The sequence below is a fragment of the Eleutherodactylus coqui genome, chromosome 10 (assembly GCF_035609145.1).
Source record: "Eleutherodactylus coqui strain aEleCoq1 chromosome 10, aEleCoq1.hap1, whole genome shotgun sequence".
In the NCBI taxonomy this organism is placed as follows: domain Eukaryota; kingdom Metazoa; phylum Chordata; class Amphibia; order Anura; family Eleutherodactylidae; genus Eleutherodactylus; species Eleutherodactylus coqui.
Window position 1 is genome coordinate 95,708,881 of NC_089846.1, and position 25,592 is coordinate 95,734,472.

Sequence of the window (25,592 nt, forward strand, 5' to 3'; positions counted from 1 at the left end):
TCTCTTCTGGGTAGTGTGATCATGTGATCACTGCGACCAAACCTCAGTCTCAGCATTGGCATATCTGTGGCCAGTAACTGGTTGCAGCGATCATGGACCGCACATGATCATGCTATACAGAAGTAAGCGGGGGACTGGAGTAGTGTGGACCGAGTAACGGGGTTGAGCATAGGCTTTATTTATTTTATTCTATTCTTGCCCGCCTCCGCAGAACGTGTCTCATTCCTCCCTGGATGCCGGTACAACCCCAAAAACATAACTGTCCCTCCAAATCTGGGATGACTGGGAGTTATGGAAAGCATCGGCAGGCCACGGGTGACCCACGATGTAATGCTATGTTAGCACAGGCTGATCAGTCATCTTCATATCACTACTTGTTGGACATTTTATGCGTTGTGCGAAATAACAAGGCCGTTATCTACTGTTAAATTAATCTTTATTATCATTGAATCATCAGAATATGTTCTAAATATACATGAAGGGTGTCTGCCAGAAACTTCAGTCTTATCAAACTCCAGAGAAGAGTTTGGTGGGTCCCTCAAGCAATGACCCTACGGATAGTGGCCGATCTGCTGGGAGGTAAGGGAGCGGAAGTGGCCTCTGCCACCCCCATAGTGAAACCTGATGATGTCATATCCACGGGTAGAGGTCTTATATCCTTCACTCTCGTATCTGCAGCCCAGAAACCGTCTATGATTTACTTGCTGTTCGCTGCCTTATTATCCATAACCCCGACAATACAGAGCTGGGGGCATTTAGAGCTGCGTATCTTCTTCTCCATTACCTGAACCATCACCTGAAGGGCTTGAAATGTTTCTTCCTCGATGACTGAACCGACTCAAAGTCCTGCGACCAAATTGGGATGCCCTGGAGAGATTGATATTTATACAGCGGGTGTCGTGGGTTATGCCAATGTCAGAGAAGAAGCCTGGAGCGCTGCGGCAAGGAGGTAAAGCATCTGCGCCTTCTAAGTCATGGAGGACCCCCAAAATCTGCTGCCTGCAGCTTGGGTCCCACAAGCCACGGACATCCAGTAGAGAAGACAGATGACGCTTCCTGAGGGAAGAAGGGAAGGGAAAAGGACTTGTTATTTGTACAGCGCCAACTTATTCCGTAGCACTTAGAAGAACACAGAATGGTCAACCACCGAGATGGGATAATGGAGGGCAGGAGAAGGGCATAAGAGAGAACAGATAGAGGGAAAGTTCTTAGTAATCCAGTCACCACATTCATTCACCGCACCCGAACGTTGAATCCACATGAAACATAATTTGCAGCTGTGGATTTGTTGTAGAATTTGTGGATTCTCAGCAAAATCTAAGTGTCTTATAAGTGCATTTTGCCGCATATTCTGCTGCAGATTTAATTGAAAAGGGTGAAATCTGCAGCATAAATTGACATGCGGTGCAGGGGTGTAAGTGCTGCTATAATGGCTGCTACGGTGCCCACTCTCAGGGGAGCCCAGGCTGCCAGGTCCGGACCCCCATGAGACTGTGATTAATAGTGGGTGAATACAATAAAACAAAAACGACCTCTGACCCCCCCGCAGCTTTGCTGGCCCTGACGCCCTGGTCTTACCTTGCTCCTGGGAAGTGATGGCATGTGACCGCTGCAGCCACTTTCGGGTCTCAGCCATGTAAAGCCGGGGATTGGCTGCAGCAGTCATGCACATCTAAGCATGTAACTGGCTGCTGGGAGTTAAGGTGAGAACAAAATGATGAGAAAAGCAAAGCTGTGGGGGTCAGAGCTTAGTATACGGTCCTTTTTTATTTTACAGCAAAAGGCGGGGCTCACACGGCCATAAGCATTAAACGCTGCGTGGGTTCCGAAGCGTTTTACAGCTATGGAGCCGTCCGTGACCCTGCGAACTGCCGCATATGGCAGCGAAATTGTAATGCACATGACAGAGTAGCTCACACATGCTGTCATGCGTAGTACATCTCTGTATACGACTCCACATATACACGCCACCCATACGCAATGTGATTGCATATGGGCGCACGTATATATGTGCCCATAAAGAACATGCTGCATAGTTTTTTGCGTTCGCATATTACGCAATTCCGATGCGCTAATGTGATTAGAACTGCGTAAGCCAATGTAATGGATTGTCTGCGAGTTACCGTGTATCACAAGGGTGTACAGAGCCCATGTAACATGTGGCAAACGTACGTCATGTGAGCCTGGCCTAATGGTACTGTTATACCATAAGTACTGAGTGGGGGCTTAAGGAGGCATTATTACTAATCAGGACGACAAGGAGGCACTTTTACTGTGTGTAGGGCAGTAAAAGCAGCACTGATTGTGTGTGGCCTACAGAGGGATAAAAGGTAGGATGCTATTATTGTGCGGGGCACTATGGGGAGCATTATTACTATTTGGGTACTATGGATGGGGAGATGAGAAATGTAGGGAGGGTGCTGGAAAAGCAAGGAGTTAAATACAGCAAATTCTGCAGAGACATAGAGCTAGAAGGAATAGATTGGAAAGGTAAATGACTCTACCAGAGAGGACCATAAAGATAGATAAGGGCAGCAAAGATTGGTGCAGTATCAAAAAAGTCCTTTATTCCGCTGCGACAAGTAAAAGCAACAACGTTTCATCTCACTAGGAGTCTTTGACAAAGACTCCAAGTGAGTCGAAACGTTGTTGCTTTTACTTGTCGCAAAGTAATAAAGGATCTTTTTGCTACTGCACCAGTCTTTGCTGCTCTTATCTTTCTATATTGGACTGTCTCTGGATTGTTGGTTCACAATCTTATGAGCTCTGCATATCTGCCTCGCTGATTACAGCTGAAAAAAGTTTGTGCTACTGACTACTTTTCATTGGATACTCTATCAGAGAAGACGTCACCTGTGATCACTGGATATAATGGTACTGTAATCACTTATATGGTCTGCAGAGGGCTGAGTTAGTATCTACCACTATACGGCCATTGATAATGCTTGAGCGGGGCCCAGCCTCTTCTAGTTACACCCCTGATGATGTGGATTTAACCTCCACACTGCTTGTCAATTTCTGGAGAGTTTTTCAACAGAATTTGGATAAGATTGGTTAAAGTCTCATTCATTTTCCTGCAATCGTAAAAACATGTTGTGTATGCATTCCATGTGAACATAGCCTAATGAAGCTATCAGGATTGTCCACTGACCTGAAATCCGGGAAGTCGGACACCAGCATCCCCACTTCCATCTGGATAGACGCTGTATCTTCTAGGACAAGGATCTCAGTAAGACGAGGGACAACCTGATCCAGAGAAGCTTGGGGAGATTCCTAAGAAAAGAAGACATGATCCAGTCTTTGGCACTATCATAATGAGGACCTCTGGGTGCTCCAGCTCATTTTGGCAGAAATCATCACTTACCAACCTGCTGAAGATCTGCCCCAGCTGCTTAGACTCTTCTCTCAGCTTGGAGGCCACTTTCCTTCTGGTTTTTGACGTGGTGCAGGATATTTTGCCTTGTATGAGAGGGCGAACCAACTCCAACAAAATCCTGCGATGAAGCTCTGATATTGCAGCCTGGAGAGAAGCACAAAACATCATCAATCCCTTGCATTGTCTCTAAGAGTCCAATGACATTGTGGAGTTGTGAAAACATTCACCTGTAGGGACATGTGCACATTAATTACCCCTGAGGGCACCTACCTGGTAAGGTCCTTGGCTTAGTTTGCGCAGGGCAGCAGTTCGTTCCCCCAAGACAGACACAATCCCATCGCATGCATCTGAATTGTTCAGCCATCGCCGGCCCAGGAGCTTCTTAGAAAATGGCTTTTGTATGTTGGATTACAAAAAGAGAGACCATTGAACCGGACATAATGACTGAGAGAGCGTTTACGAGAAACAGAAGAGGATGTTTAACCTAGAGCCCAAACACGATGGCGGCTAAGTCAAAGACATTGCAACGCTGTACCTTTATGTCGTGCAGAATCAGCTCAGACAGGGTCCGAGTGGCAAAAGTCGTGATCCGGTCCAGCGATCCCTCTGCTTGGCTCAGAAGATCCACTCCGTCTCCTTTAGCAAGCTGCGACATGCGACTGGCGAATTCCCTAAGGATGAAGTTTAGAAACTTAGATGCTGCAACATTTCATGTATTCATATAAAATGAAAAAACAAATTATATCTATTTAGTCAATCAGAAACAAACTTTATAGAAAATTTGGATTATACACAGAAAAGTCTCAGGGGATAGGAAAAGGTTTTCTGTTATTTCCATAAATTTTTAGCTGTAATCTGTTCCTCATACCATTAGGTGGCGCTGTACTGTACATTGTCTACAGTGTATTGATGATATTATGTATTGATTTGTAATTAGAGATGAGTGAGCACGCTCGGTTAAGGCAATTACTCGAGTGAGCATCGCTATTTTCGAGTAACTGCATACTCGTCCAAGAAAATTCGGGGGACCAGCGTGGGTGAGCGGGGGGGAGAGATCTCTCTCACTCCCCCCTTCTCCTCCCGCTGGTCCCCCGAATTTTCTTGGAAGAGTATGCAGTTACTCGAAAATAGCGATGCTCACTCGAGTAAATGCCTTAACCGAGCGTGCTCACTCATCTCTAATTGTAATCTTTCCTCCTATCATTAGGTGGCGCTGTTCTGTACATTGTCTATATTGTTGATTTGCTGTGATCTGCTCTTCCTGTCATTAGGTGGAGCTGTGCTGTACATTGTCTATATTGATGATTTGCTGTGATCTGCTCCTCCTGTCATTAGGTGGCTCTGTGCTATGCATTGTCTATATTGTAGATTTACTGTGATCTGCTCCTCCTGCCATTAGGTGGAGCTGTGCTGTATATTGTCTATATTGATGATATGCTGTGATCTGCTCCTCCTGCATTAGGTGGAGCTGTGCTGTACATTGTCTATATTGTTGATTTGCTGTGATCTGCTCCTCCTGTCATTAGGTGGCTCTGTGCTGTACATTGTCTATATTGTTGATTTGCTGTGATCTGCTCCTCCTGCCATTAGGTGGTGCTGTGCTGTATGTTGTCTATATTGGTGATATGCTGTGATCTGCTCCTCCTGTCATTAGGTGGAGCTGTGCTGTACATTGTCTATATGGATGATTTGCTGTGATCTACTCCTCCTGTCATTAGATGGATCTGTGCTGTACATTGTCTATATTGTTGATTTGCTATGATCTGCTCCTCCTGTCATTAGGTGGAGCTGTGCTGTATATTGTCTATATTGGTGATATGCTGTGATCTGCTCCTCCTGTCATTAGGTGGCTCTGTGCTGTACATTGTCTATATTGGTGATTTGCTGTGATCTGCTCCTCCTGTCATTAGGTGGCTCTGTGCTGTACACTGTCTATATTGTTGATTTGCTGTGATCTGCTCCTCCTGCCATTAGGTGGAGCTATGCTGTATATTGTCTATATTGGTGATATGCTGTGGTCTGCTCTTTCTGTCATTAGGTGGAGCTGTTGTGTACATTGTCTATGTGTTCCATATACGCAGGTCATTTTCTTAGTGGATCTTCTCCTTTGCTCTTAGTTAGTGTATGTACATCCGAGTAACAGAAAGTGGGCGGGTCACTCACCGGAACGGGGGACAGCAGTTGACAACACTGATGATGCGGTAGATGAAGGCCTCTGTCATCTCTTTTAGCCCTTCCTGCTCCAAGTAAAATCTTTCTATGGCCTTGTGGAATCTGGTTGAATACAGAAAAGAAATATATGAAATGGAGCCCTCTGCATAAATTGTGTGTGAACTATGACTGTGACCTGTAACCTCAGAATGACTGTGACCAGCAACCATGATCCGCAACCTCAGAATGAAGAGGACCTGCAAACATGACCTGTAGCCTCAGAATGATTGTGACCTATGACCATGACCTTTAACCTCAGAATGACTGTGACCTGCAACCCTGAGCCATAACATCAGAATGACTGTGACCTGCAACCATGACCTGTAACCTCAGAATGACTGTGACCTGCAACTTTGACCCATAACATCAAAATGACTGTGACCTGCGACCATGACCAGTAGCCTCAGAATGAATGTGACCTGTGACCATGACCCATAAAATCAAATGACTGTGACCATTAACCATAGCTTCAGAATGACTGTGACCTGCGACCGTGACCTGTAACTACAGAATGATTGTGATTTGCACTATGACCCATAACCTCAGAATGATTGTGACCTACAACCTTGATCCATAACCTCAGAATAACTGTGACCTACGACCATGATCCATAACATCAAATCACTGTGACCATGACCTGTAACGCCAGAATGCTTGTGACCTGCAACCGTGACCTGCAACCTCAGAATGACTGTGACTTGCGACTATGACCCATAACCTCAGAGTGATTGTGACCTACAACCCTGATCCATAACCTCAGAATGACTGTGACCTGCAACCCTGATCCATAACCTCAGACTGACTGTGACCTGTGACCCTGATCCATAACCTCAGAATGACTGTGACCTGTGACCCTGACCCATAACCTTAAAATGACTGTGGCCTGCGACCGTGACCTGTAACCGCAGAATGGCTGTGACCTTTGACCATGACCTATAACCACCGAATAACTGTGACTTGCAACAATGACCCATAACCTCAGAATGACTGTGATCTATGACCCTTGATCATGACCTGTGATGGGGCCCCAGACTTCATGCCTTTCTTTATTATAAAATGGCCATGAAAAAATTCTAAGAATCTGCTGCACCAAATACTTAACAGAGGACCCTAATTGTGACAGATCACCCAAATCATGTGCTCATGACTGACTTATATATGTGAGCTGTGATTAATGGTGTAAAGGTGGTAAGCCCCTATTACCAAGCAGAGTGTTTCTTTTATTTGCTTTTGCTAGCATATTTTATTATTGGATACTGGCCTTTTAAGTCCACAGTGAGGAATGGAGTTGTGATGGCTGGTAACCAAAAAAGTATTGCAAGAGTAGGAGGAGTTGATATAAGTAGGAGAGGTTCGTGGGCTGTAGACATAGTCAGAAGGGTGGTATAATTTGCAACGCTGGTCTTCTGGATGCTGTAGGAAGTAATGCTGTGGAGGGTAATATGCTACAAACCCCACTAGTCAACTAGATTAAAAACATGCCACATGGAACCAGGAAGTTAACATGGTTTCTGGGTGCTTACAACTTTGCTGCCTCATCATGCTCCAGAATCACTGCTACCCAGAAGTTAGCCTGTTTATTAAAGTTGTCATGTAATCTCATCCAGCACGACCGATCACTTCACTGTAAGGTGGAAGTGCTGCCACACTTACACAGTGCAGAGAAAGGTCCTGGAACTTACTAGACACTGCAGAAGGAAGTCCCATTTTCCCAGCAAGGTCCTGAAACTTACGAGGGAACAGATAGAGGCGTCATCTGGAGCACCAGGACTCTTGGTCGCAGAATGTTTCGTAAGTGAGGCTGGCCTCAGTAAACACAAGTGTGCACGTTAGTGAGCACGAGCTTGCTTACCAGCAGGCATGCTGTGCACTAGAGAGGACTTGAGTACTAAATTCATGTGCATGAGGTATTAAATTTCTACCAGATAAGACTAAACTGTGATTGGAGTGGGGCCCGGATAAGGCTGGGCACAAAATTGCACATAAAGCTTAAGTAAGCATTTCAGATACTGTGACAACCAGAGGAGTGTTCTGGTGTCAGGGATTATGTGGGGAAAACCCTGCAGTTTGGTTATCTGCGGACTAGTGTTTGGACTCAAGTTACTGTGTGTGTATCGTGAGTTACTTGTTGACAAGTATTGTACATTGTTACATTGTGAATTTTACCATACGCGTATTGTTATTTTCCAGGAGTATAGAATAGCGAGCGTCCTTCTTAGTGATAGAATTGCATATGGTTACTGTGAAAGTTATTTGATTCTTAAACTTCCTCTTAGTTTGCATAACATTGTTTTTTTTTCCAATTGTTTGTTTAAAATAAAAAATTACTATTTTTGTAACTCCGTTGCCCGCCTCGTATCTTGTCACGTGTGTCGTGCACCACCATGCGCGACATTACTACTGTATGTTCCATATACTGGGGAGCCTGGGATCAGATGTTTGCCCTACTAGAGCATCCCTGGATGTACCTATGCCACTTGGACTGTTGCCCCTACTGCCAGCCCCATCCAGATGGCCTGTACCCTCAATCTCCAATAACAGCTGTGATCAGTGTTTGCAACCCTCCAATAATGATTGAAACTTATGATGGTGAGCTGTGAACTACAATTATGACTGATGTTGGGACAGGTAAATAGTGACTGTAACCTATGATCAAGACCTGTAAATAATGACTGTGATCCATGCAAGTGACTGATATAGTGACATCGTGACTAGAGATGAGCGAGCACCAAAATGCTCTGGTCCTCGTTATTCGTTTTTCTCTCTCTCTCTCCTCCGCCAAGCCACAAACTACCGTTGATGTGCGCAGTGGGGAGGGGTCAAATCTGAAACGTCAGCGGCGGGGAGGGGCCAAAACTGAGACGGGGTCGAACATGGCGTGATGCTCGCTCGAGTAGCGAGCACCATCGAGTATACTAATAGTCAAACGAGCATCAAGCTCGGAAGAGTACGTTCGCTCAACTCTAATCGTGACCTGTGATTTATGGTTATAAACCTTTGACAGTGATGATTAATCACGAGTTACATGGATTTCAACTCTATGAATATCTACTTTGTATAGTCAATGTGCAGAATATCTGGACTCCAAGGAGCAGAGGTCTTGTGTGGCCTCCAGAGCTCACAACAGCCTCACGCATCAGGCTTTTTACAGGCAGGTACGGTATACAGGTAGCATTCGGGTATTACCTGTGCAGAAAATCAGAGAAGCAGCAAAGGCAGGACAGAGCCAACATAATCCCGAAACCTTCACTGATTAGCGGCGCTCGGTCAATGTGTGGCTTCATGATCTAATGAGAAGAGGAACAGAGGTCAGAGAACAGACAGAGGTCAGAAAATAGAGGATGGACAGCAGTCCTACAATGGGCATCGGTCAGGGAATGGAGAATAGAAGAGTCTGTAGTCAGCAACTGCGGATTTACCTGGATGACCCTCCCGTTGAAGCCTGAGAGGAGATCCTCATTCCTCATCATCTGGCCCCAGCGATCTTGTTCCACCTTCAGTTCCTCCTCCAGTCTGTGGGAAACGCGTTGCTGTACGAGGCTGACATACTGCTGCTCCAGCATGGTCCGTGTGTCACTGGTCAACAGGGGACCCAACTCATAAGGATTAACGAGTGGTGAGATCTCTGGTCTGGAAAGGATGTCCCTGTATAGAGAGGCCACAATCACTGCTGATACCAATATGTCATTAACCCCCCATATCCATCATATTCACTCCGTGTAGACCCCAACATCATCTACGTTTCCCCTCACCTGCAGTAGACGTTACTGTTCCAGTCTAGAATGAAGTAGATGTCATTGGTCTCCAGATCACGCTGAGCGGCTGCACTGAGCCACTCGGATATTCCTTGGTGGTAGGCAGAAAGGTAAATCCAGAAAACCTCAAAGTCCCTCGGATATGAACAGACCTGAGGAAACATCAAACAGCTGATCTGAGTTACAGGTGAAGAGGAGGATGCAGGGGCGCCTCTGTATCTGACTTCTCATTCCCTGCTGCCATTAGATCCAAATTTACTGTACAAGTGAGACCATAACAATGGTGGAGTGGTGACAGCCTTGTGTTCATCCACAGAACAGTCATTGGTACAGCGGGACCTCTCCCTGTGTATATCCCGGACAGGTACATTTGTTCACCTGGACTAGTACATTTATCTATGTGGGCAGAGGACTTCATCAACATGAGCCAGTACATTCATCAGCATGGGCTAGTGATTCATCACAATGCCCCATTGATTCATCCACATGGACCAGTAGATTAAAGGAAATCTGTCACCTACTGTTAGCCCTATAGGTTAAGCTTATGGGCTGAAAGTAGGGACACATATCCCTGGGATATATTATACTTACCTTCCCCATTGTTCCCCCAGTGTGAGCGCTGAAAGCTGTCACTGTAGTGCATTGAGTGGCGCTGCTAAGTAGTCTGGCCTACGAGGGGCTGCTGATAAGTCTTTGGCTTTGTGTTCTTTTTTTGTTTCTATGGTAACAAATGTTACATCACATGAAAGCCTTATGTGTCTAATATAGGTTTTCAAAATTTTGTGTTTGTAGCTTATGGCAACAGTGATCTAGGCACACAGGAAAACAAAATGGCGGAGTCTAAGGCGATATTCACAGCAAATGAGAGCAGAGGAGTGTTAAAATTCTTGTTTCTGCAAGGAAAGTCCACGAAGGATAATTATGGTGAGATGTCGCAGACATTGGGGGATCGATGGCCTTCATATTCTACAGTTAAGAACTGGGTTGCCAAATTTAAAACGAGCCACTTCAGCACCAATGATGAGGAACGTCCTGGACGACCGGGAGATGTTGTTGTTCCGGAGATCATCGGTGCTGTGCACAACCTCATACTGGAGAATCAGCGAATTTCAGCTAAAGGAACAGCAGACATCATGGGGATTTCTGGTGAACGTGTTTGTGTCATTATCCGTGAACATTTGAACATGAAGAAGCTATCTGCAAAGTGGGTCCCCAAATGTTTGACAACAGATCAGAAAAGCATGCGACTGAAAACTTCCCGGTCCATTTGTCAGCGTTTCCGGACTGATAAGAACTTCCTGGATCGACTGATCACTATGTATGAGACCTGGATTTATTTGTATGACCGTGAAACCAAGGAGCAGTCAAAAAAGTGGAGGCACAGTGGTTCTCCTCGCCCAAAGAAGTTCAGGGTGCAAAAATCAGCCACTAAGATGATGGCGTCTGTGTTCTGGGATAAGGAGGGCGTGCTGCTAGTGGACTACCTTCAAAATGGTTCCACCATCAATGCAAGGTATAACATTGAACTTTTGGACCAATTGAAGGCAGCTCTGAAGGCCAAAAGGCGCGGCAAGCTGTCCAAAGTAATCTTGTTCCTGCAAGACAATGCCTCCGGTAACACTGCCCAAGCGACCACTGCAAAACTGGTGGAGCTAGGCTTCCAGCTGGTGGACCACCCCCCTTATTCACCAGATCTAGCTCCCTCCGACTATCATCTGTTTCCAAACCTGAAGAAACACCTCAAGGGTACCAAATTTCACACCATTTCTGATGCCATGGCTGCTACGGATGACTGGTTTGAGGCACAACCGAAATCCTTCTTTTTGCAAGGCTTACAGAATTTGAAATACCGATGTAAGAAGTGTGTTGACATCAGGGGAGAGTATGTGGAATAAATGTAAAGTTTCATCTTCCTATCGCGTTTCTTTCTGGGTAAAGCCAAAGACTTATCAGCAGCCCCTCGTAAAATTAGAATGAGCGGACTACTTAGTGTGCCAGTCAATACACTTAGCATAATCTTTTAGCACTGACACAGGGGATGTAATGTAAAACTTACAATCCCGGACTCCACTCTCACCTATATTCAGCCCATAAATTTAATTTATAGAGCTAAAAGTAGGTGATAGCCCATGTAGTTTAAAGACACTCTAATAGATGCATTCACATTGGCCAGTATATTTATCCACATGGGCCAGTAAATTAATCTACTTGGGCCAGTAAATTCATCACATGTCAGGGGTGTAGCTAAAGGCTCATGGGCCCGGGTACAAAAGTTTATCTTGGGGCTCCCCAACTTCTCTTAACCCCTTAATGCAGAGGCGTAACTTGAAGCTCCTGGGCCCCAATGCAAAACCTGTAACAGGGCCCCCAACTATAATGCTCTATTCATAGTACTGGGCATTATGGGCCCCCTAAGGCTCCTGGACCCAGGTGCAACCGCATCCCCTATAGTTACGCCAGTGCATAGACTGGTAGATTCATCCACATGGGCCAGTAGATTAAAGGGAATCTGTCACCTACTTTTAGCCCTATAAATTAAGCATATGGGCTGAAAGTAGGTTACCCAAGGAGTCCAGGGATGTAAGTGCTATACTACCCTCCCCATTGTTCCCCCAGTGTGAGCGCTGAAAGCTGGTGCTGCTAAGTAGTCTGTCTATTATAAAATTAGAACGGATGGACTATTTATGCATTGAGCGGTGTCCTTCCATGCTCATACTGGGGAAACGACAGGGAAGGTAAATATAAAATTTACATCCCAAGACTGCACAGGTCACCTAATTTAAGCCCATAAACTTAGTTTATAGGGCTAAAAGTAGGCGATAGTTTATGTGGATTAAAGAGACTCTATTAAATGCATTCACATGGGCCATTAGGTTCATCCACATGGGCCAGTAGATTCCTCAACATTGGCTAGTAACTTCATCCACATGGGACAGTAGATTAATCCACGTGGGCTAGTAGATTCGTGAACATAGACAGGTACATTAATCCACTTGGACGAGTAGATTCGTCATCTTGGACTGGTAGATTTATCCATTTGGGCCAGTGGATTAATCCATGTGGGCTAGTAGATTCATCAACATGGAGCAGTAGATTCATCCATGTTGGCTCATCCACCTGGGTCGGCAGATTCACAAAAATGGACAACTATATTCATCCACTTACCAAGTAGTTCTTCACGGAGGTGAGGTCTTCCACCACAATTCTCTTCACCCTGTCGGCCTGAGATGGCAGAGAGCCCATTTTGCCTTCTAGGTTGTTCTTTAGCCTCTGTGTCACACTCCTCTGCACGGCCTCAACCCAATGGGCCCTCATGTTCTTGTTGCCAGGAGGATTTACCCGACCCTCCTCCTGTTGGATGACGCCGATAACTTCATTCAGTTTTAGATGCTTCCCCTTGTTGTTGAGAGACTCCTCCACCACAGCCCACATCTCCTTCATCAGCGCCTCATACAATAGGGTCACATCTTTGGCCTGTCGACCCGGACTCTTCAGGCTCACAGAACTCAGCTCCCCATCACATTCGACTTCCAGCTCTATAATGTGCTGGTCGGCTGACCGCAGCTCCCGGTGCTGGATGAGCTGTAGGATCTCCAGAACTGAATGGAGGAAAAAGTCAGATCAGGCAATTAGAGGCTCTTGTGTTGGTTTACTGATTTGTTGTATTGATGTATTGTATTAATGCACTATGTTGGCATATTGGTGTATTAATGTGTCATGTTAGTGTATTGGTATGTCATGTTGATGTACTGATGCATTGGGTAAAACGTCTTACCTCCTACCCTGGCACAGTACCACTTCCCTCAGTATTAGCCAGTATAGCATGTCCCCTCAACTGTCCCAGGTTTGGGGTCTCTCATCCCATCCCAGGAGAATAGAGACATGTCCTGCAGGGGTGGCTGCGAATGGAGTAAAATAAAAAACAGCCTATACATGTCCCATCTAGTATGTGATCACTGTGGCCAATCACTGGCCTGAGCCATACTAGTCCTCAGGCCAGTGATTGGCTGCAGCGATCATGTGATTGCACTACCTGGAAGTGAGCAGGAAACCAGACTGGTGTGGGCCGAAGCAGCAAAGGAAGCAAAAGGGTTGTGTATAGGCTATTTTTTAAATTTTACTACGTAAAAGAGGGCATTATTGAGGAAGCGGGCGAGCATGCAGGAGCATTATTACTGAAGGGGGCATGTAGGGCATTATTACCGAGTAAGAGCATTATAACTGAGGGGGCATGTGGGGCGGTGCCTTCATGGTGAATGTTTGAGTGAACATCATCTAAAAATTTACGGAAGACTTATATAAAGTCATGTAGATAAAATGGCAACAAAAGAACACAGACCACTCTTTGGTACGGAACCAAATGATATATATCCTATACATATAGACTATATATTGTCCTAAATATAGGACAATAAAGAAAGTGGAAGACTCGGAGTCCAGGCCTTTCCTGGAAGTGACAGTTACTGGCCTGTGACTTCTTCCATGTAAGGTCCACAGCGGAGAGGAGCAGCCGGGTGGTCTCTGTAGATGGAGACCCAGCGACATATCTAGCCACATACAACCAAAATATCTTACTATTAAAAAAAAGGCGCAAAATGTGTCTCAAAATCCCTGCATCGTCCTAATGTTTCATCCAAGACATCATGAGCAGTGGCCCCTTTTTCCTCATCACTAATATCAGGGGCCACATTTCAAATGTTGACTCACCAGAGAGCGGCTCTCGGGGTTTCTCTGCTTCTCGGATCACCTCATTCCGTTCAGGAACCACTTCCACCATAGATTCTCTCCGAGACCGATTCCCCATGTTTCCTCCACTACCACCAAGCCATAGAAAGGAGAGACGCTTCACTCCTCCACCAGGACCACCACCTTCTTCATCTCCATTGTCCTTTTTGCGGCCAAGAGACAAGAGACTGACATCTTCCGATTTCCTCCTCCCTCGTCGTTTCTCAGGAACTCCTCTCACACCTAGAAGACCTTTCCCACTTTTCCAGAATGGTGAAAGTCCAGCAATTTTTTCAAGTGTTCCTCGACGCTTTGCATCTGATCCTAAAGGTTCCCTCTTACCTTCGCCTTCATCGTCAAGGAATGGGTTGCCTCCCTCAGGGGCTGGACGGTCCAAGGGGGTGTTCTCATCAAATGGATTGGGTGCAGTGACTGGCATGGTCTCAGTTCTGAAGAAACAGAAATAACATCAATGACTGTGAATCACAAAGGAAAAACTTATGATCACCATGAGAAGGGAGCCGTGTTAGTGATGAGTAAGATCCAATATCTAAATACCGCATGGGTACACTTTCGTGCCAATGAACCTGAAACAGTTGTACAGTTACAGGGGCAGCTGTAAATGTAGAAAGGCCATGAGTGTCGGGCAAAACCGAGAGGAGACCCGGGACTGAGGGGTAGAAAGATGGCAGCGACATCAGAAATGGCCAAAACGAAAGAGAAAAGGGAAGACTGAGGGGAAACAACACAAGACTCAACAGCGAAGATGCAAAAGATACAAGGAACAGAGAGAAATACTGGAATGTTCTATGTGTAATCATTCCATAATAACCAGCAGATAATCCAATTCTCTGCTGTAGGGGTAGTTGAAATCTATGTGGCCCCATTTGTGCTTTCCATAAGGTACAATATATGAGGGTTCCACCCCCCTCTTAATGTCATTACTCCTAAAACTTCATATTCTATAAGGGCTCCTACCCACTAGCGTTTTTTGACGCTGCAATATCACTGCGTTATTTAATGCAAATGTAAATGGGACTTTCTAATTTTAAAATTGCATCGCACAAAAACTGCAAAGCACAAACTTGCGATTTTTGTGCGATGCGACTTTAACATTAGAAAATCCCATCGACATTTCCATTAAAAAACCGCTAGTGGGTAGGAGCCCTAACTATCATGTAGAACCAACCCTGATCCAATTGTTATGCTGCGTTCCCACGGGTCGGTTTCACCACGGAAGTCTTATGGTTCTGCCGCAGCGAAAAACTGGGAGTTTTCTGAGGGATAAGTGCAGCTTCAAACCCCGCAGCACTTGGCTTTGCCGCATGCTTTTCCGTTGCGGCCAGCTCTCCCATAGAGAGGAGCGAAGCCACAACGGAAAAAAAAAATCGCTGGCTTTGCCATGACAGATTGTCTGCCCCGTGTGGACGAAATTTTTGACAAATCTTGTTCACATGGCTGGCTAAACCCAGGATTAGTGGCCGCAGGTGGATTTGCCGCAGCAAAGTTCCGCAGCAAATCTGCCCTGTGTGAACCCAGCCTTATAGTGCTGATATCACTATACTTAAAACATGCTTATGTTATACTAGTTGTACATATATAATTATATAACAATGCTGAGGTTATACAAGCATGCTCCATGTCGCTATATACAGGATATATAACATATCAGCTGTATATACACTACCGTTCAAAAGTTTGGGGTCACCCAAACAATTTTGTGTTTTCCATGAAAAGTCACACTTATTCACCACCATGCGTTGTGAAATGAATAGAAAATAGAGTCAAGACATTGACAAGGTTAGAAATAATGATTTGTATTTGAAATAACATTGTTTTTACATCAAACTTTGCTTTCGTCAAAGAATCCTCCTTTTGCAGCAATTACAGCATTGCACACCTTTGACATTCTAGCTGTTAATTTGTTGAGGTAAGCTTGTGAAATTGCACCCCACGCTTCTAGAAGCATCTCCCACAAGTTGGATTGGTTGGATGGGCACTTCTGGCGTACCATACGGTCAAGCTGCTCCCACAACAGCTCAATGGGGTTCAGATCTGGTGACTGCGCTGGCCACTCCATTACCGATAGAATACCAGCTGCCTGCTTCTGCTGTAAATAGTTCTTGCACAATTTGGAGGTGTGTTTAGGGTCATTGTCCTGTTGTAGGATGAAATTGGTTCCAATCAAGCGCTGTCCACTGGGTATGGCATGGCGTTGCAAAATGGAGTGATAGCCTTCCTTATTCAGAATCCCTTTTACCCTGTACAAATCTCCCACCTTACCAGCACCAAAGCAACTCCAGACCATCACATTACCTCCACCATGCTTAACAGATGGCGTCAGGCATTCTTCCAGCATTTTTTCATTTGCTCTGCGTCTCACAAACGTTCTTCTTTGTGATCCAAACACCTCAAACTTGGATTCATCCGTCCACAACACTTTTTTCCAGTCTTCCTCTGTCCAATGTCTGTGTTCTTTTGCCCATCTTAATCTTTTTCTTTTATTGGCCAGTCTCAGATATGGCTTTTTCTTTGCCACTCTGCCCTGAAGCCCAAAATCCCGCAGCCACCTCTTCACTGTAGATGTTGACACTGGTGTTTTGCGGGTACTATTTAATGAAGATGCCAGTTGGGTACCTGTGAGGCGTCTGTTTCTCAAACTAGAGACTCTAATGTGCTTATCTTCTTGCTTAGTTGTGCAACGCGGCCTCCCACTTCTTTTTCTACTCTGGTTAGAGCCTGTTTGTGCTGTCCTCTGAAGGGAGTAGTACACACCGTTGTAGGAAATCTTCAATTTCTTAGCAATTTCTCGCATGGAATAGCCTTCATTTCTAAGAACAAGAATAGACTGTCGAGTTTCAGATGAAAGTTCTCTTTTTCTGGCCATTTTGAGCGTTTAATTGACCCCACAAATGTGATGCTCCAGAAACTCAATCTGCTCACAGGAAGGTCAGTTTTGTAGCTTCTGTAACGAGCTAGACTGTTTTCAGATGTGTGAACATGATTACACAAGGGTTTTCTAACCATCAATTAGCCTTCTGAGCCAATGAGCAAACACATTGTACCATTAGAACACTGGAGTGATAGTTGCTGGAAATGGGCCTCTATACACCTTTGTAGATATTGCACAAAAAACCAGACATTTGCAGCTAGAATAGTCATTTACCACATTAGCAATGTATAGAGTGCATTTGTTTAAAGTTAGGACTAGTTTAAAGTTTTCTTCATTGAAAAGTACAGTGCTTTTCCTTCAAAAATAAGGACATTTCAATGTGACCCCAAACTTTTGAACGGTAGTGTATATAATTATATAGAGGAGATACCTAGGTTATACCAGAATGCTCCATATCACTATAAACAGGATGCACAGCCTATACCAGCTGTACATATATCATTATATAAAGGAGTTACCCAGGTTATACTATCATGCTCCATTCACTATATACAGGAGATGTAATACTTATACCAACTGTGCATATATAATTATATACAGGAGGTATTCCAGCATGATCCATATTCCTATATACAGGAGATTTATAACTTATGCCAGCTCTACATATATAATTATATGCAGAATATATCCAAGTTATACCAGCATGGCCCATATCACTATATGCAGGGAGACATATTATTTGCCAGCTGTATATATGTACAGACGATACCCAGGTTATACCAGCATTGTCCATACTACAGTATACAAGATGTAATTAATACCAGCTGTACATATATAATTATATACCAATGCCCAGGTTATACCAGTATGCTCCATATCACTATATACAGGATATATAATTTATACCAGTTGTACATATATAATTATATAGGAAGATACCCAGGTTATACCAGCATGGTCCATATCACTATTTACAGGGAGATGTATAACTTATACCAGCTGTACATATCTATATATATAAAGCTGAAAGCCCTCACTGACTGACTGACTGACTGACTGACTGACTGACTGACTCACTCACTGACTCGCCAAAAGTTCTCCAACTTCCCGATGTCGTAGAAACATGAAATTTGGCGCAAGCATAGATTATCTCCAAAATAGGAAAAGAAATTGGGTCGCAACTCGATTATTCAATTCTAGCGCTAAAGAATTGGCGTCGAAATTTAACGTACATAATCTAAATCTCTCACTTCCCAATGTCATAGAAACGTGAAATTTGGCACGGGCATTGATTATGTCATAAAAAGGAAAAGCTAATGGGTCCCAACTCGATTATTCAATTCTATGCGCAAAAGAATTAGCGTCCAAATTTTACGTGCGGAATGTAATTTTCTCACTTTCCGGTGTCATAGAAACGTGAAATTTGGCATGAGCATTGACTATGTCATAAATAGGAAAAGTTAATAGGTCCCAACGCCATTATTCAATTCTAGCGCAAAAGAATTGGCGTCGAAATTTTACGTGCGGAATGTAATTTCTTTACTTTCCAGTGTCATAGAAACAGGAAATTTGGCACAAGCATTGATTATGTCATAAATAGTAAAAGCTAATGGGTTCCAACTCGATTATTCAATTCTATGCGCAAAAGAATTAGCGTCCAAATTTTACGTGCGGAATGTAATTTTCTCACTTGCCGGTGTCATAGAAACGGGAAATTTGGCATGAGCATTGATTATGTCATAAATAGGAAAAGCGAATGGGTCCCAACTCGATTATTCAATTCTAGCGTAAAAGAATTGGCGTCGAAATTTTACGTGCGGAATGTAATTTTCTCACTTTCCGGTGTCATAGAAACGGGAAAATTGGCACGAGCATTGATTATGTCATAAATAGGAAAAGCTAATGGGTCCCAACTCGATTATTCAATTCTATGCGCAAAAGTATTAGCGTCCAAATTTTACGTGCAGAATGTAATTTTCTCACTTTCCGGTGTCATAGAAACGGGAAATTTGGCACGAGCATTGATTATGTCATAAATAGGAAAAGCGAATGGGTCCCAACTCGATTATTCAATTCTATGCGCAAAAGAATTAGCGTCCAAATTTTACGTGCGGAATGTAATTTTCTCACTTTCCGGTGTCATAGAAACGTGAAATTTGGCACGAGCATTGATTATGTCATAAATAGGAAAAGCGAATGGGTCCCAACTCAATTATTCAATTCTAGCGCAAAAGAATTGGCGTCGAAATTTTTATGTGCAGAATGTAATTTTCTCACTTTCTGGTGTCATAGAAACGGGAAATTTGGCACGAGCATTGGTTATGTCATAAGTAGGAAAAGCTAATGGGTCCCAACTCGATTATTCAATTCTATGCGCAAAAGAATTAGCGTCCAAATTTTACATACGGAATCTAATTTTCTCACTTTCTGGTGTCATAGAAACATGAAATTTGGCACGAGCATTGATTATGTCATAAATAGGAAAAGTTAATAGGTCCCAACTCCATTATTCAATTCTAGCGCAAAAGAATTGGCGTCGAAATTTTACGTGCGGAATGTAATTTCTTTACTTTCCAGTGTCATAGAAACAGGAAATTTGGCACAAGCATTGATTATGTCATAAATAGGAAAAGCGAATGGGTCCCAACTCGATTATTCAATTCTAGCGCAAAAGAATTGGCGTCGAAATTTTACGTGCGGAATGTAATTTTCTCACTTTCCGGTGTCATAGAAACGGGAAAATTGGCACGAGCATTGATTATGTCATAAATAGGAAACGCTAATGGGTCCCAACTCCATTATTCAATTCTATGCGCAAAAGAATTAGCGTCCAAATTTTACGTGCGGAATGTAATTTTCTCACTTTCCGGTGTCATAGAAACGGGAAATTTGGCACGAGCATTGATTATGTCATAAATAGTAAAAGCTAATGGGTCCCAACTCGATTATTCAATTCTATGCGCAAAAGTATTAGCGTCCAAATTTTACGTGCAGAATGTAATTTTCTCACTTTCCGGTGTCATAGAAACGGGAAATTTGGCACGAGCATTGATTATGTCATAAATAGGAATAGCGAATGGGTCCCAACTCCATTATTCAATTCTATGCGCAAAAGAATTAGCGTCCAAATTTTACGTGCGGTATGTAATTTTCTCATTTTCCGGTGTCATAGAAACGGGAAATTTGGCACGAGCATTGATTATGTCATAAATAGGAAAAGCTAATGGGTCCCAACTCCATTATTCAATTCTATGTGCAAAAGAATTAGCGTCCAAATTTTACGTACATAATCCAAATCTCTCACTTCCCAATGTCATAGAAACATGAAATTTGGCACAAGCATTGATTATGTCATAAATAGGAAAAGCTAATGGGTCCCAACTCGATTATTCAATTCTAAGCGCAAAAGAATTAGTGTCCAAATTTTATGTACGTAATCTAATTCTCTCACTTCCTGATGTCATTTTATATGAAGGAAACGTCGCATGGTTACCTCCACGTGGTGATTCCTGGGTAACGCAGAGAACTATGCAAAATGGTGAACATATGTTTTTCCTCAGTATCTCTAAAGTAACCACGACTTCATAAGATTTTCCATGTGAACACCAGATAAACACCAGTACCAAATTAACTCGGGCGAAGCCGGGTATATCAGCTAGTATAATTATATACAGGAGTTACCAAGGCTATACCAGCTTGTTTCATATCACTATATAGAGGATGTATAGCTTATATCATGTATTATACACTGCTTTATACCCTAGATTATATTCTGCAATAAGTAGCATATTATACCTTGTATTCTTTCTTTTGTTATCCCCTCTATAAGGCGAGGGCTACACGGTTGCCTGACTAAAGATCACTGTGTATTCCTGTGATTTTGCAATCCCATTGAAGTGAATGGGGCCACGGTGTTACGATCGTGACCCGGAGATTGCAAAAATCCATTCTCAGTGGATTTTTTGTGACCTATGGGTTGCAGTTACGGCTGTGCGACCCCATTGACGTCATTGAGACTGTAAGGTTGCAGGACGCCTGTCTTGGCCAAGGATGCCCAGTAGCCCTTGCCTTATACCCTACATTCTATCCTTTATTATATATGCCCTTCATTGTGGTCAGCATCATATTTCATATATTGTTTTATTACATGCTCTTTACCTGCATTATACCTGTGTTATGGCATCTACCCTACATTACATTCTGTATTATACCCTATCTTATACTCAGCAGATGAGCTACCAAAAAGCAGGCCAGCACCGCGGTCTTATGAAAATGATCTAAAAGAAATTCTGTCCATTGCCCACAGCACCAATCCCAGCATAGCTTTCATTTCTTATACTTCTGAGGCAAAATTAAAGCTGTACTGTGATTGGTTGCTATGTGTAACAGACAGATTATTCTTTTATAAGATTGTGATGCTGGCCTACTGTTCCATGGTCCACCCTATACCTTTATAAACTGTGCTATACCCTGTATTATATCATTGTACTCTGCATTATACTCTGTTTTATAGTCTGTATTATACCTGTGTTTACAACCTGTATTATACCTGTGGTATACTATATGTTATACCTTGTTTTATACCTATTATACCTTGTATTATCCCCCATCTTATTTTCTGTATTATATCCCATATTATTCTCTGTATTATACTTGTGTTATACTCTGTATTATACCTGTGTTATGTTCTGTATTATACTTGTGTTGTACTCTGTTACTGTGTTATATATACCGAGTGTTATATCTGTGTTTATACCCTGTATTATACCCCTGTTATGCTCTGTGTTACACTGTGTGTCACTGTGTTATATATACTGTGTTATGCTCTATATTATACCTGTGTTTATACCCTGTATTATACCTGTGTTATATCCGTGTTTATACCCTGTATTACACCTGTGTCATACCTGTGTTATGTTCTGTATTATACTTGTGTTATATAGTAGAACACGGGTATAATACAGAGTATAACACAGGGTATATATAACACAGTAACAGTATATGTTACACCCTGTATTTTACCTGTGTTAGGGCTCCTATCGCTGCGAGAAAATCACGGCAAAATCACAGTTATGTTCAGGTGATTTTTGAGTGAAAGCGATGCTTTTTTCTGAGAATAATCTCGCATCGCATTGCTGCCACCCATGATTTTATCGTGCGATAGTCAATAGGAGTTTCTGTTAAAAACACATTGCAAGTTCGTGCGTTACAATCTGATAAAACAGAGGCTCCATAGGGAAACATGAGCCATACAAAAAGCAAAACACAGAAAGATAGGGCAGGCAGTGATTTTCAAATCCCACAACATCGCAGGACAGAAAAAATTGCAAATGGGAATCAAATCATTGACAAACATAGGTTCCATAATTCTGCATTTTCACGCACTCTCGCACCACTCGAAAATCGCGTAATTTTCTCACTGGTGTGAAGGAGCCCTTTTAGCCTGTGCAATTTTCCTTATTATATCCCATTTTATTCTCTGTATTATACCTGTGTTTATACCCTGTATTATACCAGTGTTATACTCCGTGTCACTGTGTTATATATACCGTGTTATACTCTATACCAGTGGTGGCGAACCTATGGCACGCGTGCCAGAGGCGGCACGCAGAGCCCTCCCTGCTGGCACGCGCCGCCATCGGCCACTCACAACCTTAGTGAATGCCTGCAGGGGCCGCGGCTCCCCTGCTGACATTCACTCAGCGCTGCTTTCTGTGCTGATCCCGGCGCACACTGTGAGTCAGTGTGCAGCTAGGATCCTTCTCCCCCGTCCCCCGACGTCTCCTACTTTGGTTCCGCAAGAGCAGGGGGAGAAGGCATCCAACAGCAGCACACTGCCTTCAGTGAGCACCTGGGATCAGGCAGGAGAGGAGCGGCGCTCCCGCGAGGAGGAGGGGTACGTATGTGGGGGAGGGGGTGGTCATTCTGACAGCTGGGAAAATCGCTGGGGGGGGAGGGGGGCATTCTGACTGCTGGGAAAATCGCTGGGGGGGGGGGAAGACTTTAGGACTGCTGGGGGAACTGTTGGGGGGTGAGGCATTAGTACTGCTGGGGGAACCGCTGGGGGGGAAGGCATTATGACTGCTGAGGGGACCGCTGAGGGGGGCGCATTATCATTTCTGGGGGAACCGCTTGAGGGGAGGGGGGCATTATTGCTGGCAGACAGCTGGGGGTGGCATTGTGACTGCTGGTGGACCACTGGGGGGTTAATATGACTGCTGTGGGAACCGCTGGGGGGGAAGCGGGCATTATTACTGCTGGGGGACCGCTGGGGTATGTCACTATTACCACTGGGGGGGGGGTGTCACTATTATCGCTAGGAGGGCTACTGTTACCACTGGGGTATGTTTACATGCGGCAGAAACTGGCAGGGCTGTTTCAAAATAGACAGGGTGCAGATTTTGGATGCAGAAATGCTGCAGAATTTTCCACATCCAAAAAGCAGTCAGAATCTGCACCCGGTCTATTTTTAAGCAGCCCTGTCCTTTTTAGAATGACGGGGGTAAAATCATGTCGTGATAAGCCCCGCCCCCTGACATGTTGGCACTTTGCGATACATAAGTTGGTTTTGGGTTGCAGTTTGGGCACTCGGTCTCTGAAAGGTTCGCCATCACTGCTCTATACTATACCTGTGTTATACTATATGATATACCCTGCATTATACTATATGCTATACCCTGTATTATACCTGTGTTATACTATATGCTATACCCTGTATTATACCTGCGTTATTCTCTTTATTATATCTCATTTTATTCTTTGTATACCTGTGTTTTACTCTGTATTATACCTGTGTTATATTGTATGTTATACCCTGCATTACACCTCTGTTATATCCTGTGTTATTCTCTTTATTATATCCCATTTTATTCTCTGTATTATACCTGTGTTTATACCCTGTGTTATGCTCTGTATTATACTTGTGTTATATATACTCTGCGTCACTATGTTATATATACCATGTTATGCTCTGCATATCTGTTATTCTCTGTATTATATCTGTGCTATGTTTTTTATTAAACTTGTGTTGATACCCTGTATAATACCTGTGTTTTACTCTATGCCATACCTGTGTTATGGTCTGTATTATACCCATTTTATACTATATGTTGTACCGTGTATTATATCTGTATCATGCTGTGTTATATCTGTGTTATCGTCTGTGTTACTGTGTTATATATACCCTATGTTATATTCTATATTTATCACCTGACCGGTATTCATTAACGTGGGCTTTGCAGTTACTTTGAGACAGGGCCATGATAGCCCCATTGATCCCACAATGCCTTGTACCCCTGGGTGTGATGTCATCCCTCGCCCCATCAGATCATGGCCTCTCTTCCTAACCTCCTTGTGATGTCAGTAGATCCCCTTCCCCACTTCATCTCAAGAGACGACACAAAGGCCTGAAGAACCATAAGACTGCGATGGACAAGAGATGAAGCAGTTCTGACCTGGCCCACATCTGCACATACTATACCCAGAGCCGTGGGTGGCCCTGTGACTACTACAAGATGTATGGAGACACTCACCCGGCTGACACCCGCCCGCGACGTTCTGACCTGATCCTACTGCATCTCTCCTGCGTGTGCTCAAGTGTGCGGGATATAAATGGAGACAGGAAATCTCCCTTCCCATCCCGTCCCATTCCTGTCACCTCTTTCCCCTCCCAATCTACAGGAAACCTTGGCCAGTCTCAAGGAAATGCCAAGGTCTCTTGACCTGGTGGCCGCCATCTTTAAATATATCAGTAAGGAAATGAGAGGAATGTGAAGCCACAAAAAACACACTTGGAAATGCAAACATAAAAAGTGAGTGTTTTCCGTTTGCCCCCAGAATTCACTGCAGGATGCGCCCTTCACCTCTTTGCATCTTATCTGTACGACTTGCTGCCATGTTACCCTCCACTGTGCGCTCTTTAGTTCAGTTGGGTTATTATGAACATGGTATGCCGTGTCCTACATGGTGAGGGGAAGACTCTGCGGATCAGGTTCTGACAAGATGAGAATTGCGCAGCTGTGGGTCCCATCTGGGCCAGGAGCTCAGAAATATCACCCCAATGCCAGCTGGTGGCATCACAGGGAGCAGCAACATCTCATACCCCGCACAGTTGTGGCCTCATGAACAGTTAGACCTGAGTCACAGAGATGTGTGTGTGCATCTGCACAATGGACATTGCATTTTTGTTTGCGACTCTCCGTGTTTTATTCTACTTTTTGAGCACGCAAATCATGTGCATTTGTGTGCACAAAAAGCCACGCAACCGTTTTCCTATTGATTGCAATGGGCAATTAGTCTAATTAGTTCAACGTGCTAGTTTCCTGCGCAAATATACAGGAAAATAGACAATGCTTCATACTTTTTTGCTCAACGGAAATGCACATGCAAAATACGAACGAACAATGGTTTCTATTCACTGAATATTGCACACGTAAAACGCCGCACAAATGCACCCGTGTGACAAAGGCTTTAGGGTTCCTGCACACGAGTGTATGAGTAGATACGCTCACCAGAGGATGACGTGATTGTGCTCTAAATGGAACGCGGATCACCTGCTTTCACACGCATGTCCGCACATTTTACTGTACATTTTTGTGTTGCCAGGCCCAGTCACATCAGCGCGGGAGACACC

The 25,592-nt window shown here is 43.9% G+C and overlaps 1 protein-coding gene across 1 annotated transcript; it reads right to left on the reverse strand.

Annotated features, from left to right (window-relative positions):
* Positions 1-425: 425 nt before the first annotated feature.
* EXOC3L2 (exocyst complex component 3 like 2) lies at positions 426-24,557 on the reverse strand. The gene is made up of 12 exons (XM_066581532.1): positions 24,493-24,557; positions 14,050-14,516; positions 12,508-12,941; positions 9,340-9,494; positions 9,007-9,232; positions 8,774-8,874; positions 5,540-5,650; positions 3,912-4,047; positions 3,647-3,769; positions 3,365-3,520; positions 3,152-3,273; positions 426-1,056 (listed from the first exon to the last, which is right to left on the reverse strand). Exons 2-12 carry the CDS (start codon positions 14,504-14,506, stop codon positions 756-758), a joined length of 2,322 nt encoding a protein of 773 aa, XP_066437629.1. The 5' UTR covers positions 14,507-14,516; positions 24,493-24,557; the 3' UTR covers positions 426-755.
* Between the last annotated feature and the right edge of the window lie 1,035 nt (positions 24,558-25,592).

Bases quoted from the DNA above. Each gene is read 5' to 3' on its own strand.
- EXOC3L2 (XM_066581532.1), bottom strand. From the start codon at position 14,506: ATGCCAGTCACTGCACCCAATCCATTTGATGAGAACACCCCCTTGGAC. The intron at 9,495-12,507 runs GTAAGTGGATGA...ATGTTTCCTCAG, and splicing joins CCTCCGTGAAGAACTACTTG to GTCTGTTCATATCCGAGGGA. The intron at 4,048-5,539 runs GTGAGTGACCCG...CTTCATCCTTAG, and splicing joins AACTGCTGTCCCCCGTTCCG to GGAATTCGCCAGTCGCATGT.